General features: G+C 37.0%; 1 protein-coding gene across 3 annotated transcripts in view; it reads right to left on the reverse strand.

Moving 5' to 3' along the window:
* Positions 1-1,671: 1,671 nt before the first annotated feature.
* YLPM1 (YLP motif containing 1) overlaps positions 1,672-20,451 on the reverse strand; it is a 62,968-nt gene continuing 44,188 nt past the window's right edge. Inside the window, exons 17-21 of one of the 3 annotated variants that reach the window (XM_039351732.1) lie at positions 16,321-16,404; positions 9,560-9,611; positions 4,172-4,302; positions 2,306-2,486; positions 1,672-2,054 (exon numbers count right to left, since the gene is read on the reverse strand). In XM_039351732.1, coding sequence (XP_039207666.1) covers positions 2,340-2,486; positions 4,172-4,302; positions 9,560-9,611; positions 16,321-16,404 — 414 coding nt within the window. In that variant the 3' untranslated portion in view covers positions 1,672-2,054; positions 2,306-2,339. Of the gene's footprint in view, positions 2,055-2,305; positions 2,487-4,171; positions 4,303-9,559; positions 9,612-15,011; positions 16,162-16,279; positions 16,405-20,451 lie in introns of those variants that run through there. The other 2 variants (XM_039351733.1, XM_039351734.1) reach the window with 2 other exon arrangements.

The raw sequence follows: 20,451 nt of genomic DNA on the forward strand, positions 1-20,451 counted from the left end.
ATTCTGAGTTGCTTCTGACTTTGCTAACTCTGCAAGGGGCAGAGAAAAAAAAATTAAGGATCTAGAGTTGAAAATTTTTAAGTAAATCGACATTATGAAAATTTTGGAATTTTACAATTTCTGAAAACATCACCAAGTATGTTATGTCAAACTTTTTTTCATTTCACATTTGCCTGTTTAATTAAATTCGAGAAACTAAACAGTATTTTCCCCAGGATGAAAAACAGTAGAATTTTTCAAGAGCAGAATTTTATAGATGTGAGAAGCATGATCATATTAAAAATAAGTGCACAAAACATTTGGATTGAACAAGTGATTTTTTAAAAATATATTTGGAGCCAGTTGCTATTTCATCCACTAATGGGTTTTATTTAGCACCAAATAGAGTGTAATTCTAATATTGCAAGGCAATCATAAAAAATGTTTAATGTGTTCATAATTGCTGTGAGATGAAGATTCAACAATAACTTACCAATATTAAAAGTTACTGTGTGGCATAAAGATAAATTATGCAAATGAATGTTTTTGCAGTCTCCTAACATTCTATATATTCAGATATATCAATAGCTTCTAATTATACATATTTAATTAAACTGGATAAAGTCATGTAAATAAATGCATTTTAGGAGCAGCTATTCCTTAAGTACTAAAGAAGAACAGAGGAAAAACACATCAATAATAACATGCCTATGAAGAGAAACTAGGACAAAAAAGTTAATTGCATTTGTTAATTAATAAGCATGGGAAATAAATAAGATGCATATCTTATTTATTTCAATTTAAATGGATACTCCTCTTGTCACACACTTGGTGATGCACAATTGAAACCATAAAACATACAATGCTACACCTACAATTCAAAACAAAAACATCGGCAAAGAATAAAAAGCAATATATCAACCCATCCTGTAGGATATATACCATTCCGAAAGTTGCTTAATCAAATTATTTGGCGACAGATTATTTTCACTCAAATATGAATTAAAGTTCTCGTTTTTGTGACAGCTGAGATGGCTTTAAACCAGTGGTTCTCAACCTTTTTAATGCCGTGACCCCCAACAGGTCATAAGTCGAGGACTACTCAACCGGTCGTAAGTCGAGGACTACTCAACCAGTCGTAAGTCGAGGACTACTCAACCGGTCGTAAGTCGAGGACTACTCAACTGGTGCAGCACTGTTTGCAGAATGGGACTTTTGGTGGGCTTAGCAGGGCAGAGAAGCCTGGACAATTCCTATTGGCTTTTGAAAGCCAATAGAATTAGACTCTATTCAAGAGAGTCTATTCTATTGGCTTTCAAAAGCCAATAGAATAAAAGGGAGTAGCACAGCTAAGGAAAAGGGGAAAAAAATGGCAGACTGCATTGTTTGGCGACCCCCGTGAAATGGTCGTTCGACCCCAAATGGGGTCCTGACCCACAGGTTGAGAACCACTGCTCTAAACCAATGCAATGATGAGTGTGTAAAGAATAAAGCTGTGTGGAGAATAAAAATGCTTTGATTTGTGTATAAGGAAATAGGGCACTTTAATGACCAGAAACATTTTGGGCCCATCCTCATTTCATTTACTTATCTTCTCCTTGCCAATCTCCAACACGCTATTTAGAGAAGTTCTTGTTTTAAAAATCAAATCCAGAGATAATAGCCAACGTAAATATATGGTCAATCACATTATTAGGTTTATAATGAAAGTTTATTGTTCTGTTTCCTAGTACAATAAACTACCAAGTTTGTACAGTATAAAATGACAATAGCACAAAGCAACAATACAAAGTAATGCTGACATTCTATCAGGGTACAGCAGAGGAAATGGCTTCAGTACTGTCTTGCAATTCTACTGTACACATAAAAGCTAAGACTACCGATTTAACATAAATGTTTTTCACATTGAGATGCAAGAGGATTTTATATAACTTGGGGATCCTGGATATCGCCAGTTAATAGGCAAGGAACACAATGAAATAAAAAATTCAAAAGGAAAGAATCACAAAGCTCTCTAGATGGGCAATGACATGTTCCATACCACCTTGTGTACATCTCTCACCAAAGCAAACAGCCTGTAGAGAAAAACAAAAAGATTAGATGATGAGCCAGTATATAGGCCTGGGAAAAGTAATCACAGCTGAGAGTAAACCAGGATTTCCCCAATTTTTGAACTGTGCTATTCTTGTTCCTCCAAACTGCATATAGTTCGAGATTAGACAACTGACTTTAACCAAATGATTAAAATAACACCCAGATCTATCTCCTACGTGCTCTTTAGCTCATTCTCAACTACATATGAAGACATAGAAAGTTCAGCTCTAACCTTAAAGGAAGACATCTTCCATGTGCCAACTGATTCAGATGTATTTGGTGCGATTGAGGGCTTTCTCAGCAAAATGACCACTTTCATCTGTGATTTTCTCCCAGTCTGTTTGTCCCACAACAAAACCAATGGCCCTCTTTCTGTCTGCATCCTTCTTTTCTTCAAGGTCTGCCCACCTTACCTGTAAGAAAAAGATACACTGCTTGGGTAACAGTAATTTTTAGGAAAGAGAAGTAGCATGCATAAATCCCTGATACAATTTTACCCCCTGCAGAAATTTTAGACGATTAAGAAAAGTGATTAGCTATCACTTCACTTGAGCTTCCTAATGTATTTAGAGGTGAACAAAATTTAAGTCTTACCCATGTTTTAATTTTGTGATTTTAAAAATCAAGCATTTGGATGAAGATGATACTTATAAAGAGAAAAAGGATAAGAATATTCTTTTTAATCTTGCCCTCTTTCACAAACCTTCCTACTTGGAAAAATGGATGAAAAACTGATTTTTTTCAAAGAGTTTCATTTTTATTTTTCAGAGCTTGCTAACTTATATTTTAAATCCAGTTTCTTATTGGACAAGGAGCTATTTATTCCCTTAGAATTTGGTGTGACTGTTCCACACACCTTTAGAATTCCTCTAACACAGTGTTTCCCAAACTTGACAATTTTAAGGCATGTGGACTTCAACTCCCAGAATTCCACAGCCAGCGTTGCTGGCTGTGGAATTCTGGGAGTTGAAGTCCTCATGCCTTAAAATTGTCAAGTTTGGGAAACACTGCTCTAACAAGTTCCGAGGATACTGGTACCTTCTTCAGAAGCACTAAATATGCATCTGTTTTCTGAATATATAGGAATGTTGCTAATTTTTTACCACTGGAGTTTGGATACTGTCTTCTTTGGTTGCTGAAGTTAAATGTTGTTATATTCAGCTTCATTCTAGATATATATTACCATTATCATATCATGACCATATATCATCAATATATCATAACTAGTCTGATTTCAAAGTTTATTCTAAGCACTTGGGATACAAGTTCAACTTTCTTTCATCCATATTATTTATTTGTAAAAACTATACTAATTAGATTACAATGAAACTCTGAAACAAAACATTGAAGTAATGAGGGGAAAAAGATATGTCAGTGAATCTTGTTCCACTGTTCCACTGACTTTGCAAGCTACAAAATTTGTTGGTGGGATGGACAGTCAAAAGCAGGAAAACCTCATAAAGATTTCTTTTATTGCAATCTAAGCAATTTTTGCATACCCTTTGATAAAAAGGTGAAAAACGATTTCAAGAAGGAGATATTGACAAAGTAATCAGACCACTCTCAATTGCTGAGAAAACAACACAATGCTCCCTTGTCTTGATCCAGTTGCATTTAGTTGACTAGTTTGGATGGCAGAGGAATATGTATTCTACTGAAAAATAAAGTTGTGTTGGTCTAAAGTGGTCAGCCCACAGTCACTTTCACAGCTCTTGGAGTCCCCACTAACCATAACTACTGAATGGTTATTGCCATTTTGAGATAACAAACACATAAAACTGTAAAATTTCCAATAGGCAGTTCAATGCTGAAAAAAAAAAATGTCTCACCAACTCCATCCATATGTAACATGACTCCACCTAACATAACAATGTTAAGTATACTGAAAGGTTGTTCTCTCCAGATAGAAAAGAACCATATACTAACACAATCTAGCTAATATACTTTTTAGCAATAGCATCCCATTAACAAACATATCACCATTGCAAGAGGGAATAGCCTCATATAACTATTTATCCTATCAGAATGGACAGGTTTTAAGAGCTTTCCTGAAGCTCAGTGCAGCTGGGGTATGTTAAACAAAAATGATATTTATTACCCTTTTTTTCCCAGGTTCAGAAGCACGACTATCATAATCATCTGGAAGCTGAAGGTAATCTTCCATTCTGCTGGCAATTGCTTCCCAGTCACGTTTCCTCTTAGTACCAGTTCGCAACCCATCCAATTTGTCTGAGAACAAACACATAGCCTTATGGTTAAATAAAATTTTGTATACGTAAACACAATACATGGAGATTTTCTTAAACAGATCTTTTACAATATATAGTGGTGAAAGCCAATTAGTGGATGTCTTTGTGAGTGGCATAAATTCAAAATGGAGCACCCGAATCCTACCCTTTGGAAATTCAGTCTTTTGTGTGCAAAAATATGAACATGCATATGTGTAAGAGAAGCTACTTCTTGCCTCAAATAGCTAACAGAATCCATGTACAATGGTGACACTTCAACCACTTCTGATGACCAGTTCAGAAGTTCCATTCTATATTTTAAGCCAAAACTATGGAAGATACATGAGATGTTCCATAAATAATGAAACATTATTTCAGAACAATCACCAGACAAAGAACTTGAATGTAATGCAGAATACCAGCTAAGGAGGAATTAAATCCAAAAGCAGATCAGAGTTTTTTTGCCTTTGTTTCAGTAGCTGATATAAAGTTGAAATATGTGGTTGTAATAATTATTTGGTATGGATCAACACATTTTTCTAAACAGTATCTTTCAATCTTATTACTAAGAAGCCATTTCTACAGGCTACATGCAAGCACATATAAGTAAAACTGGTGTTTTTCTTACACAAAAACAACTGTTTTTCTCATTTACATTTATTATTATAAATACACCTGTATTTAAATGCAAAATGGAACATTTTAACTTTTAAATGATTATCATAGACTATTACAAATAGCAAATTCCATATTATGCTATTTTCTGAATGGAGTTTTAAATCACTTACATACTTATTTCTTAACAAAACAGGCAGAAAAGTGGCACTGATGTGAAAATTACCGTATTACATTTCTCTATATCAGAATTATCTCTCTCATAATGTATATGTTTTTGTTATTTTTGTTATTTGCAAAATTGCAATAAGTGGGCTATTAAACATAGTGTAAGATTTTTTTTAACAGCCAATTAAACATTTTCTGCCTGTGTTTAATTTAGCTGTTAACAGAAAAAAATAATCTGGTTTAAGTCTTTAGTTTCTCTGTCATAGTAAAATGTATTGAAATCTATTAAACATTATTCACAAATTGTCTTACAAAAACCAATTTCATTTAAGAGATAGATTATGAGCAGCATGAAATAATGTGTAAAAACCATGAAGAAATATAGTGATGTACATTTCAGGTTATATGTGATTTATATTATAACTGTACAGAAACTGCCACAAACTCAGATCACAATCCAAATAATCCTGCACACAAGCCAAAAATATTATTAATTAGATATGTGTATATTGTGTGTGGTTCTATTTGCTAATTCTTCTTGCCTTTAAGAACAGATTCAGGAAGGAAAAGTTGAATGGGAAGGCGAGTATAAAAGGATATAAAAGCCTTGCTTTTTACTGCTGCAACCACAAATTATTAATAGGCACATCTAGTCAACATGGAAAGATAATTCTTGTGTGCAATGGATACAAAAATAGTTTATGCAATATTCAGCTAGAAAACAAAGAAATTCTAAGGAACAAAGTTCTAAGACACCAAATTATATGAGTAGAATTGTGTCTATTTCCATCAAGTTTGATTTACTACTGCAATAATGGCAAGATTGATGCATGAAAGGAATTATGAGGTAAGTGATCCAAAGAATTAACAGCAGCACTAGACATTTTAATTCACATATTATTCCTTTATAAGCAAAAAGTTGGAAATATATAGGAGGAGACACTAATATAACATGCTGTATTATGTTACAGGTAATATTTGAAACAAATAACATCTGAAATATGTTTTTAGAATGAGGAAGCCAATACTTAGTGACATTTTATCGATTTTGTTAGCATTGGGAGCAACAGCATTTGAATTTCAGAAGAACTTTGGAAAATGAACATTATCACTGTATTATCTGACTGTGGTCAAGTTATATAACTAAGAAGATGTGGGAGTGTTTTTGTACCTTTCATCAGTTTTTAATAATACTGACCAGAGTACATGTTTACATTCTCCATCTCCAATGGAAACTGGAGGTTTCTGTGTCTACAATTCAATATGACCAATTGGTTGCAAAAGATTGTGTTGGAGGATTGCTGCTTTGCTCCACTCCATATTGTACATGCTTTAGATTTCTACAAAATTTCATTTGCCTGATAGTATTTAAAATCTACTTAACATTACTAATGTCAACAGGAAATCTACAGTAAATGCTTATTAGTATACCGTAAAACAGGGGTGTCAAACTCACGTCACATGACATGTCGCGATGTATCATGACTTTTTTTCCATTGCCGGCAATGGGGTGAGCGCAGTTTCGACATGACGCATCTGGCCCGTGGGCCAGTAGTTTGACACTCCTGCCATAACACAAAGAAAACCCTCACCCAAAACCTTTCTGCTGTCTTTTCATTAAATTTAGAAAGACTGCAGATGTTCTGAACCAGGTGTTTAGATTTGATAAGCTGGAAGAAAATCAGTAAGCAGAAGTTAACAAGTATGTAACAACTGTCAGATTATATCAAAAGTGAAGGCATAGTTCATTCTCATTGTTACCTAGTAACTGTAGTTTTTCTTATTTATGGTTTACATATTTTAGTTATGTGCCATCCAACATCAAACTCAATACAGTCAGCTAAGACTGCAGCACATTGGTTGCCAAAATATAAAAGGATGGTCTGAGTAGTTTAATAACTTTTAATTGATCAGATCCCCTGCATGTGTGTGTTATTACAAACTGTTATAAATAAGCTATATACTTTTCATAGCTCATTTCTTTAAATCAACATCAGCTGATACACCAAAGGTAGCCGTCTTGGGAGGTCTCCACACCATAGCAATACAGACACTGGACTAAAATGATTAGGTTTATTTGGGGCTACATTAAGATCCTATTGAGTAATTTAAATTAATTCAGAGTGCACCATCAAAAATGTAATCTACTGTAACAATCATCTTTGCATTGTTTAAATAACTTTATTATATTCAATAGCTTCCAATTATAAATAAATAAATAGGCAAGCTCAGGACAAGGATTTTAGATCGTTTAATAGCTCCATTCATACACCCTGGTGAGATGGATTGCAATCATAGGTAGCCTTCTTTGCTACAGCTTTTGTTGGGAGTTTTTTACTGCTTGTTTTCACTAAAGCTCCTACAGGTTAAAATGGTTTTATTTTTTCCATAGTTTTATTTTGTTATTGAACTATTTATTGTTCATTTTGATTATATGGTAAAGCTATCACAAACACAACGTGAAGTGAAATAGAAATATTTTAAATCATTTCAGGACTTTTTATTTTAAAAATATTATTGCAAAAAGTGACATCAGTTCTTATGAGATTATATGTCCATTTAGAACAATCCATGAAAATAAACCGTGTCACATGAATGCATGAAGTAAACTCTTAAGATGCACGAACGCTCAGAGATTCACCATATGTAGCATACACCACAGAGCTAGCAAGGAATGTTTCCATAATATGGTAGAAAGCCATATTACTAATTCTTTGCTTGTGACTATTTTAATGTATTTTATTGTTAAGGTTTCTCATTTTTATATCTTATACAATGCCACCGGGCCCTTTGCCTCCTTTGCTTAAAATATTGAATTTATCTAAGAAGGAAAAACTTACAGATAATGGCATTACTAGGAAATTAAGTCATGCAACAGGAAGATAATGTAGCCTCCAGGATTTTTTTGGGGGGGATAGAATGATCTGAATAAACATGCAAAGAATTTAAGATGGTATACATAGATATAGAAAATTAAATCAACAATATGTTAAATATTGAACAAATCCTTAATTGTGGCAAAATGTGTATACTTTTCTATAGTCTGATGAATTAATCAAATTATTAATTTATATGGTATAAAAGATACAAAATCATGATATTAAGCCATTGGCTTCATAGCAAATTCTATATTCAGTGAATGCACATACTTGCTTTAATCAAATCTTTTTCAATTGCTCAGCATTCTATTTTGGCCTTCTTGCTGAGCACAAGTCATATATTAGAAAGGCATGATGGTGGAGTTCTTTTTGACATTTTAATTGTTCACTAAAAGAACAGATCTGTAAAAAAAAAACCTTATATATGTATAATCTTATACCAATCCTTCAGATTTCTTCAAGTTGTTCCCTATAGTGAAAAAGTGTGTAAAAACATTAAACAAACAGATCTATATTAAAAGCGAGCATTTAATGAATCCTTCCTAATGCTGTATTTGCCTTGAATGTTATTATCCTCTGAAAATCAAAGCACTTGAAAGGGAATACTTATTGATATATTGTCCTATAAAACCTCCAGGACTATTAAGATACATTTACCGTTGAGTTAACTCAATATGTTATAGAAACTGAAGTATATCAAAAATTCCTTGATGTCTTTTCATATGACATTGTTCATCATTATGACCAGCTGTGGTCCAGACACATTTAAAAGCATCAAACTGGGACAGCCACATTATTATTATTTTATTCTTGCCATGGATATACCAGAACACAAAGTGCTGATAAAGATACATTTCTGTGTTCAAACTATCTTCCTTTTTAATCTGATATATTATTATTTCTACTAAAAATTTTCTACTCTTCAAATGCTATAATTCAATGGTTGTAACTATTTAAGATAGTACTTTTAAAATACAAAAGAACATACTTACACTGGTCAAATAATAGTTTTAAAGCAATGGCTTCCAAGAAAAGAACATAGCAAATGGCTTAAATGAAAAAAATTAAAAAATAATGAAAATCTCATCTTTCTGCTTCTTTTCTCTGAGAAGCACTGGAGCTCCATTAAGATACAGAATGTACTCACACATAACAATGTTATAAAATATTAATTATGCTTTGAAACGATACCCATATGTGCTAACTCCAATAATGCCAAACCAAGGCATAATGTTGAACAATAATGTTAGTCTAATCAGAGTTTAACATACAGATATAATGGTCTAAAGAATGGCATACATAAAGTTGGTCAGCTCTGTAGGAAATACTAAGCCACTACAAATAATCCCTTTTACTCACCACTCATTTATTTGAATATTAATATATAAGAAACTGCATCACAAAAGTATTCTCGTAACTAAATTTTAAAAATCTGATTATTATAGCATTGCAGCTGCAGAGATAAAAGGATATTACACTGCCTTGAGGCAGCTGTATCATCAAAAATATCAAATTCAGTATATTTTTCTCAAGCATGTGATCAGACCATATTGCGTGAATATGATTTTTTGTTAATAAAATAAATTAAATACCCACCTAATTTTGCTTCAGAAGTATCCATCTCCCATTTGCTTTTCGGAATGTAACCCTAAATCATATACAGAGAGAAGCTCGAAGGATTAGAGAGAGATACAGAAAGCATATAACATATTTTATCCTGCAACAGAATTATACTGCAAACATTTTCTTAAGATACTCAATCTGAACTGTAAACTTGATTTGAAATTGTAAAACGCTGCAATATGAAAAATATTCATAGTCACTCTGCATCCAGTACAAGAGTGTTTCTCACAATAAGAGTGTATCTTACAATAATTTCACAATAGGAAGTATCTCACAATAATAAGGTATGATATATTTCTCAGTGTTGCGTGTGTTGCGTGATCAGAATTCATATATGTGTATCAGGGATTTCCACATAGTATTTTATAATAGTATCTTCACAGGTCATCTTTCTATATGGGAACAGTGTGGGATGAAGAGTTCAGAAGCCCACTATATAAGCATGAATATCTTTGACAATTGTTTGAGTTTTATTTTTAGGGACTCTTCCACAAATGTTTAAAAAAGTATTCTAAAATTGCATCTTTTTTTTATTAGCATGGGTTTCTGCATTTAGTTCAGCCCTCAATATGTATTTTTAAAATTAGAAAAGAACTTAATCACAAAAAGCACGTATTACTGAATACAAGAACTGATTGAAAAAAACAGTTAAAACCACTAGAAACGACAGAAAGCATTTATTAATGGAAATCTCACATTTTTAGTTATCAAAAATATGTGACACGTGAACTTCAGAGTCTGACCCAGCAGAGTACATATCAATCAGGCAGGATACCACAAGCGACCCACGTTTTCAAAAAGATGAAATTTCACTCATCAGCTATTTAGAGATTAGATCCAAATTTTGCTTTTCCTTCTGAACAAATGATGGCATATTTCACCTTTTTTGTCCACCGAACTCTGGTATTTGGATGGAAAACCAATGCAGCAAGGGGGCACATGTATGTGCAGGGTTCCTCATCCAACCAAGGACATGTACTTGTTTCCTAGTTAAATTAGGGTTTAGGACTAATAGTAGAATTATAACCCAATACCTCAGTCATTGTTTAATACATTTTATTTAATACAACTCTTGGTTCAAATTAATTTAAAGTACCATTTTTATAATTTGTATAGAAATATTGCTGTTTGATAGGCTGCCTGATTTAGAAATAGATAGTGCCATTATTTGGAATGTAGACTGCAGCTCTTAGGCACTGCTTGATCTGAAGCCACTTCTAACTGCAAGAAGCATGAACACTTTTTAGCGGCTGAGACTTTAGGAACATTGTTTTCTGGAACTGTATGCTTATGTTCTACGAACTTCCATATTCCATTTCTTTAACAAGCTGCTATTGACAATTGTCTGGAAAGGCTGAGGAAAAAGTTGCTGGCCCAGCAAATTGATTAATTTGCACTGGTTATTTGTTGGTTTCTGCTTCAGATCCAAAGGCTGATTCTTCCCATCCTGTACTCATACCACCAGATTATGTTCTTTTTGCTCTCAGTATCTGAAATTTGGCAGTTGTCTAAGAGAAACAGGATATGTTTACTACAGGTAGCAGCAGTATAGAATATCACAATACTTAATTCTCAGTTAAAATCCTGGCACTTTAGGGTGGAATGACTGTACTGTCCATTTATTTATTTTTCTTCTTATGTACAATTCAATAGGCAATTACCATTCTGGTTTCTGAAGAATCAACTGAAATAGCTGTGCTATTTCATAACAATAACATTTGTTCTATAATGTACTTTGGAGATGGGTGTTTATGTTGGTAACTTAGTTATTTACTCCATGAAAAACAATTATCTTTTTGATAAGAATACATTCATTTGGAAGAATAAACTCCGAAAGAAAAATTCAACGTTGGAAATTTTTGATGAAAAGCAGACAATGGAAAAACAGTATAGGAAAGTGTTTATTTTTTCCATCTGTGCTGCAACTACAGTTCTGCCTTTTCTTTACTTGGTCTTCTTGATCATTTTTGTCTTCTAAAAAAAACCAATACAATTTGGAAGGAATAAAATTAGCATCCACTCTCAGGCCGGCAGATACATGATTCCAACATAAAAACGTTAAGAACCTGAAACGTAGAAAGCTTCAGAATAAAAACACTTGTATCACTGGTCCAATTAAAAGAAGCATTGTGTAATTAAAAAACTAATGTTACTTATCTTTAAATTTCATTTACCTGAATGATGATTACTAATCTTGAAGGCTTTAAGAGAATATGATACGTTCATGGATGACAGGAATTCAAGGCATATATAGACATAGCTATTAGTAGCCATTTCCAGAATCAGAGACTGTATTTTTTCTGACCAGTGACTGAAACACAGCAGTGATCAGAGGGGATGTTCTACAGGCTTTCCATAGCATTTTTTTGACTACTATAGAAACCAAGATACTAGGTTAAAGATGTGGGTGTGATCCAGCAGTTTTTCCAATAATGTAGTCATAATATTTATGAAGAAAATAAGTATTTATTACAAGAAAATCCAGGCAGCTAAAGAGAAATTGCCTGTGAAGATGGATATCTCTTCTGTCCATTCAGAAGAAATAGTTTTAAATTCATTTCACAATAAAATTTCTGCCCATTTTGGGAGCAGATCGTCAGAATTCTGGAGAAAAGGCTTTAATTTCTGAAATCAAAACTTTTAGCAATCCATGATGCTTTAAAAAGAAACGAAAGAGAAGAATTGATATCATAAAAAATTGTGCTTTGGGAAATTTAGTGATCTAAGTTGAGACCATGGATCTCTTTCCATATAACCAGAAAAGAATCTTATAATCAGTATAGATTCTATTTTATTTCAAAAGGTAGAACAGCCAACTATTGGATGTACAGCAACTATAACTTTGGTTCAGAGATGGACAATCCTTTCAGGAATACACTATGTCTGAAGCAATCTACTGCACGAATGTTCTCCATCTTCTGCTTGATTTAGAAAGACTCAGGCCTCAGTGATTATAGGGAGGAAAATCACCTATAAAATTAATTTTCTCAGGAGATTGAAATAACAATAGAAGCTATGTTTGATAACAAAGTTGCTATAAAATAAAAAAAATGGTTCCAATAATAGCAATGAAAACTCCCAAACTTTAACAAAAACTATCTGAATAAGAAGTTAAGTTAATAAAATTGTATTTCCAGTTAGCTTGATTTATTATTGTTCTTTGCATGGAGAAAAGGTTAATCCAAGCTGTTCTTTCTTTAGCAAAGTTGTAAGTGTAGTTGTAAGTCAAGCTTATTATCTGACCATCCATTTAATAAGCTGAATATATTTCAGGAGCAATCTAGACAAGTTGTCATTCTATTCTTCATTGAATCATCAAATAGTTCTCAAACACTTCAGAAATTCATTGATTCTATTTGCTGGTAAACGTCCGCAAAAAATTATTTTCAATAATGCTATACCTGCTTTCCTCCAGGATATCTACTCTTTACAGTGAATATTCATGCAAGAATTAATAGGAAATGCTATGTAACATCCCAGTGCTCTGAGAGAGACAACATGACACTGGATATGAGAAGGATCTATATGTTTTCTCAATCAATCTGATCGCAAGGAACTGTGTAAATCTAAGTCTGGTTCCAGAGTAATTTATATGAAAAGTTTTTGATGTCCTTCCAAGGTAAACAGCAAAATCTGAATCTAGAACATTCAAAATCATACATCTAGGTGTGTAGAGTTGGAATATATTATCTGAACCTTTTGCACTCACCTCCATTTTCAAAATTTCAAGTTCCCTGTCACTAAAGGTTTTATCTAATAAGCACCATCTTGGTGCAAAGATTTTGTAGTAGGATAAAGAGCAAAATATAATAACACATTAGTTTTTAACATGAAAGTATCTAAATAAAATGAGGTGGTTCAATAATGTGGAAACAGTATGTAATATAAATAAGCAATCTACAAAGAATTGGGCATTCACTATGCATCCTTCATAGTTTAGTTGTTAAAATGGTGACAGATTATGTTGGTAGTGTTCTGCAAAAATAATTACAAATTCATTTTATTTGCAGAAATTATTTTAAATGTTGTTATCTTTTCAAAAAATTAATTTCAAAATAAGAGCAAATCATAAAACCAAGTCAGTAGCAGGCTTCTGAAAAAGATTATGTCCAGCTACATTGCAAAAAAAATAAGAATGTTGTGTTTCCTTGTGTATATGTATGAGAAGCACCTTGATAATACAAAAGATAAAAGATACATGTTAACTTTCCTTTTTTTTTCTTAGTAATTTTTATCAGATGTTAATTTCCTAGAACAATCAATACATTGAATTATTTTCTACTGGCAGATGCTTTGAGACCAAATGTTATCAATGAGAAATTGATTACATTTGAGAAATATTTTGTCATTTCCAGCTAATGCTGCTCATCTGCCAAACGGCTTATCTCGTAACATCCAAATGAATTCTTTAACTGCTCAGGGGGAAGGGGGGATTCATTCAAAACTGTTATATCTGTATGTATATGTATACATATACATGTACACATATGGAAACACACAAATGAAGTAGTGAGAGGAGAGAAATTTATGCAGTCAACATGAAACAACAGAATCGCTCCAGTTGGTCACATCCTCATAAAATGTTATCAGTACAAGGAGGGCAACTGAAAACATCTATTTGGACTTCAGAGCGTCTTGGATAAAAAATATTTCATGTTGACAATAGACAAAGAAACGTGTTTTCATAATAGGGATTCATTAATTATTTCTTGATGCCTTTGATGAATCATCAGTTGGGTATCCTGGAAGGATCCAACTATTACCATTACCATTTCAGTCAATGTCAGAAAGTATACTCTTTATTTTCCTGGAGAACTGGTTCAAAAAGTAAAATCTAGAAATATCAAACAAATATGTATTGTGAATGGACAGAAGAGGTGCTAAAATTTCCTTGAAAGTTCTTTTATCCAACAAATAAGTAACAGCATAAAAAACCTTCAGCAACTTTTTGCTTGACTTGGTTGAAAGAGGGAGAATAAACCTACCTTATGGATTAGTAGCTAATTCTCAAGCACAATCCAGTTGCACTCTATTAAAGGATAAATGTTGGTTGTGAACTCCCATATGTGGTTGAAAAGCTGTAGTAAACCTACACCTCAATAGCAATTATCCATTTTTTCAGACAGAAGGATATCAATGTTAAGGACTGCCAATTTGCTGATCAAGTAGGCTTGGATCTTCTAGACTTCCTTGAGGTTGTAAAAATTGCATGTTGATCAGAATTTCCCTTCTTCCCCACTCCGTAAGTATTTATCGAACTTTCTAGTAGTTGGCTGCTGTTGGATTTGGTTAGACGTTTTAGCCATATATTTCTTCAGTTTATCACAACAGCTAACATGAGCCATATAGAAAACTGTATTCAGGTATACCTAAATACCCTTATTTATACCCTTCCAAGAAGCACTTGTGGCTTGTATTGGTGCAATTTTTTTTCCCTTCCTGAAAACATTTACTGAGCTTCAAGCAAGATGAAACATATTACCCCAAAGTAGAAATGGTGTAGCTTCAACAAAATAGAAGTGCTGAGAGTCACTTGGATTTTCAAGTGTGGCAGTAGGTAAATATAATAAATAAATAAAAAAAAAACTACATTCTTAGTCTTCAAGCCAAAACAGGATGCCAGAAAGAGTACAAGGATCAAATCTAGTAATTTAGAATGGGTGGAGGTATTGTGTTCCAGTGTATCCCTTCCTATTTTACCCAGTAAGTCTATGCTTTTAAGAGGAAAGAAATACACAAATTTCTGTCCCCTGATATGATATTTATGATTATAGCTTTGCCTCGTATTGTATTGTCAAAGGAGTCCTGCCCTTCAGCCAAAAGCTGAATTGAAACTGGAATTTCAGTTGATGGAATGAGCTGTTTCGTGCAGACTGTGCACTGATCTAGACTCAAAGATGAAAAAGTGATTTACATTTCACATCCTTCAATCAAGCACATTTTTGGCTGGGATTGCCTGGGCAGCTACTCAAGCCCAGGGAAGATGCAGCTTTTTAAAGAAGCAACTGTCAGGTATAAAACAAGCACCCACACAATTGCCTTTTTCCCTTTGAACATGAATTGCTGCCCAACTTTAGAAAGAATTAACTAGCCCTTTGCTCTTTTCCTATGAATAAGTATTCTATGCAAATTCCTTAAAAGCTTAACATTGTGTGCATAAATTCCTCTGAATAAGCTTCACTGAACATAATGGAATTTATGTTTATGTGTAAGAGATATCCTGATATGTAACAAAGATTAGTTACATGTAGTTCTTATGAAAATGGCTAATGAAACAAACAATTTAACTGTCTTCTATACTGGGTATCCAAATGTGAATCTCTCTATTGCATCTGAAAATTGACTTTTCACTAACTTGTAGCTTGTATAAGTTTGTAACTTCTATTAATAGAAGACAGAATGTTGATTCCTAGTACTCAAGATTTAAATATTCCAAAGGAATTATTAAATATTAATTTATATATTCAACTCAGTGCTCTTAAAATGATAGAATTAGCAGGGAATGTGGTGGTGAGAAAGCAAACTGAATTCTAGCAAGTACAAACTCTGTTTGGATTATACCAGGGGTAGGCAACCTTGGCTCTTTTATGACTCGTGGACTTCAACTCCCAGAATTCCTGAGCCAGCACAGCTGGCTCAGGAATTCTGGGAGTTGAAGTCCACAAGTCATAAAAGAGCCAAGGTTGCCTACACCTGGATTATACTAAAAAAAATGTTGCAGGGGCATTTCCTACCAGTTCACTCTCTTCTTCTTCTGCATCTTTTCTGTTTTCTTCTTTTTGGTCTTCAATATTTGCATCAAAGTCTTCCATCTCCACCTAAGTCAATATATAAGCAGGATTGTATTACTGGAAACCTATTTTGGCCTTAGCTACTTACGGTATAAAAGAATAGCGGCAGAGACTATAAATGTAAACTAACACACAAAACCTTTCTGAGAATTCACTTAAATAGTTACATACTTCACAGGTAACGTTTCTATTTTCTACCAAGCTATTCTAGATTTAAAAGGGGCATTGTCTTACCTGAACGTCTTTTCTCAGCATGACGATGGAGAATCCACAAATGGGTTAACCTTGTCTTCCTGCCCTTTAAGATTAAGTCAGTCAATCTTTGCCATGCCTTTCTCCTGGACTAGGAGTCCCCAAGTCATGACGAAGGCGCAGCTGTTGACGACATTTCAACATGGTGGCTCAAAAACTCCCGACACAGGACCTGACGGACCCTATGGGGGTGGATTCTCCATCGTCTCCAGCATGATCAATGGAGAATCCATGAATGGGACATACCAAAGCCTCACTGTCCCTATGGGAGGGAAGCAGTCTGAGCCTGTGTCCCACCCTCTGGTACTACTTGCTGTAGCACTCTCCTGCCAAATGAGGCGTCCGCAGAAGCAAATTTATCTAGTTTATAATGCCTCACGAAAGGAGAAGGCGAGGACCACGTCGCCGCCTTACATATGTCCTCAATTGACGCCTGTGTCGCCCATGATGCTGAAGTTGCAGCACTGCGAGTGAAGTGTACAGTGATACGACTTGGAATTGGCAGGGAATGTGACTGGTACGCCCCTGCTACGCAAGCCCTAATCTATCTGCTGATAGTGGAGGCAATCACTTTCTGCCCCATTGAAGAGGGCTTGAATGAAAGAAGAGAGCTTCGCTTAATGTAGTGATGTAAGACTCTGTGAACGTCCAAGGTGTGCCATTTATGTTCCAAGTTGTGAGATGGCTGAGGGCAAAAATCTGGCAGCACTACCTCCTGCGCCCTGTGAAACAATGAATTGATTTTGGGAACAAAGGAGGGATCCAATCGAAGGACCACCCTGTCAGCATGAAAGATGCATAAGTCATCTCTGATAGAAAGAGCTGCCAATTCAGAAATGCGCCTAGCCGAAGTAATGGCTACTAGGAAGGCGACCTTAAGTGTCAAGAACCGTAGAGTGAAGGTTCTGGCGGGCTCAAATGGAGGTGAAGTGAGGGCCTGTAAGACCCTGGACAGATCCCAAGAGGGATACCTGTGAAACACGGAGGTTTAGTGTTGGTTGCTCCCTTGACAAAGGAACGCACCATAGGATACTGAGCCAAGGGCTCTGAATTGCCATATGGCAATTTGTAAGCACCGAGGACAGAGCAGCCACTTGTCTGCGGATTGTGGTGGGCACTAAGCCCTTCCTGAGTCCCTCCAATAAATAATCCAAAATCCTCGGAATGGTAATTGCCGAGAGGTCTAACTGCGCACCAGTTACAGAATTTTTTCCATGTGGAGTCATAAATTCTGTTTGTTGTAGGCCTCCATGAGGCCTGAATCATAGTAATTACGTCTGACGAGTAGGACTCTTGTATCAGGAGCTGCTGTTCAAGTGCCAGGCAGTTAACTGAAGCTGCTGGGGCTCTGGATGTTGCAGAATCCCTTGGCTGAGGGAGATTCGATCCTGTGGCATTCTCCACAGAGGAGAAATTGAAAGACTCACGAGGCCGGCAAACCATGGCTGTCTTGGCCAGTGTGGAGCAATAAGTATCACCTCTGCCCGTTCCTGCAGTATCTTTTGGATAACTGCCTGGATCAGAGGGAGAGGAATGAACGCATATAGCAGACCTCCGGGCCATGGGCTGCGGAGGGCATCTGCCCTTTCCGCCCCTCGAGACGGGAACCGGAGAAGAACCTCAAGAGCTGGGAATACGCTGGAGTAGCGAACAAGTTCACTACTGGATGACCGAACATCTCCGATATCTCTCTGAAGAGAGCTGGATGCAGGCGTCACTCAGAGTGATCCATTGTTGCCCTGCTTAAGAAATCTGCCTGCCGATTCGCCTCTCTTGAGATGTGCTTGGCCCTGAGGGAGGAGAGGTTGGTCTCTGCCCAGGTTCCCAAAAACTGAGCTTTGGCCATAAGGGACCTGGAACGGGTACCCCCATGCCAGTTTACATGAGCTTTGGTTGCCACGTTGTCCATGAGGACTAAAACGTGTTGTCTGGCCACTGTGCTGCGGAAGTGGAGTAGAGCCAAATGTATAGCTCTGAGCTCCAACCAGTTTATGTTGTGCTTCAGGCCTGACCGGGAACACTGGCCCTGAGCCAACTGTGAATGTAGGTACGTTCCTCAGCCAAAGTCAGGATGAGCCGGGTGGGTTCCTTGAACAAGGTTCCCTTGGCTACTGCTGGGGAGATCCACCACTGGAGGGATCTTAGGGTCTGAGACGGAACCTTTACCCTTTGGTTGGAGGACCTGGTGCCCAGTCTCTGGAATAGAAGCAAGAACCACTGCAGATTCCTGGAGTGTAGTCTGGCCCAAGGGACTATCGCTATGCAGGAAATCATCTTCCTTAATAAGTGGGAAAGCATGGCCAGGGTGACTACACTCTCCCTTTGGACCTGGATGACCAGGGCTTGGATGCTGTCCTGACGTTCCCGAGATAGGTAAACCTCGCCTTTCCTTGTATCTATTACCGTGTCCAGGTGAAGGAGGTGGGTGGAGGGAACTGTCTGGCTCTTCTGGAAACCTGTGGTCTTAGAGGGTCTTGACGAAAAATGCCAGGTCCGACTGAGCTGAGGATTGAAGGAAGATGCTGTCCAGGTAACACTGGATACGCACTGGAACGGACCTCAAATGCGTGGCCAGCGCCGCTAGGACCTTTGTGAACACCCTGGGGGTTGATGATAGGCCGAAGGGTAGGGCCCTGTATTGAACGTGATGGCCTGCATAGCAGAACCTGAGGAATTTCTGGTGCCCGGGAAGGATGGAATATGCAGGTATGCCTCGTGAGGTCGATGGACGTCAGGAGGTCCCCTTTTCTGATGCTGGCCAAAATGGATTGGAGCGTTTGCATCTTGAATTTCTTGTATGCCAAGTGAATATTCAATCCCTTTAAATCAAGGATTGCCCTCCATCCTCCCGAGGTCTTGGGAACCACGAACAAAATGGAATAGAACCCCCATCCCTTTTGCCCTGCCGGTACTGCCTCTATGGCCCATATCTCCAAGAGATATCGAATGGCCTCCTTCATGAGGCCTTTTTTGACAAGATTTTTGGACAATGGGCAAGAGACGAAATTCCTCGGGGGGTTGGATATGAATTCCAGAGATAGGCCGAATCTGATGGTGTTGAGGACCCAGAGGTCCGTGGTGGTGGCCTCCCATTTGTGTGCGAAGAGAGCCAACCTGCCACCTATGGGAGAAGCTTCCCTGCAGTCACTTGTACCAGTGGTTTTTAACCTGGGCGATATCGCCCCCAGGGGGCAATTTCATTTTTCAGGGGGGCGATGGAACGAAAAGGGGCGACGCGGGGGCGAAGGAACGAAAAGGGGGCAATATGGGGGCGATGGAGTGAGAAGTTTTGAGGACACTTTTGAGCCTTCCCCTGCGGCTCCGAGCCTCCTCCGCCATTTGCAGAGAAACACAGAGACAGAGAGGGGCACTTGTGCTTCTCTCTCTCTCTCTCATGTTGATTTGCCCCCTCGCAGGGCTCCTGATTGGCCCAGTGCCCGGGTGCCCTGCCCCCTTGGAGAAGTGCAGCCAGGAAGTCCCTTTCTCTGGCTGGCCCCATCTGAGGTACACATGGCCGGGGAACCATGCGGGGAAGCCCAGGGATCCCCGCTGGGAGCAGCCCACCAGAGACTCAGCTGAGCAGGTCGCAGCCCTGAGGGAGAGCAGCCCCTGCAATCCCCATCCGCGGGATCATTGGCCCAGCTGGCCGGGAAGGCACGCCGGAGTCCTGGCTGCTTTGTCAGCGAAGAATGTGAACTGAGCAGAAGATGGGGGGGGGAGAGAAAGGGAGGGGGAAGGCATTTTCCAACAAGCAGCAGAAGAGCCCTGGCTGGATCAGCAGGAGCGCCTCCTCGTGGGGCCTGGCACCGGCTTCCTTGCCCT

The sequence above is a fragment of the Crotalus tigris genome, unplaced genomic scaffold (genome assembly GCF_016545835.1).
Source record: "Crotalus tigris isolate CLP2741 ecotype Arizona unplaced genomic scaffold, ASM1654583v1 scf7180000018371.15429387391:27106975, whole genome shotgun sequence".
In the NCBI taxonomy this organism is placed as follows: Eukaryota; Metazoa; Chordata; class Lepidosauria; order Squamata; family Viperidae; genus Crotalus; species Crotalus tigris.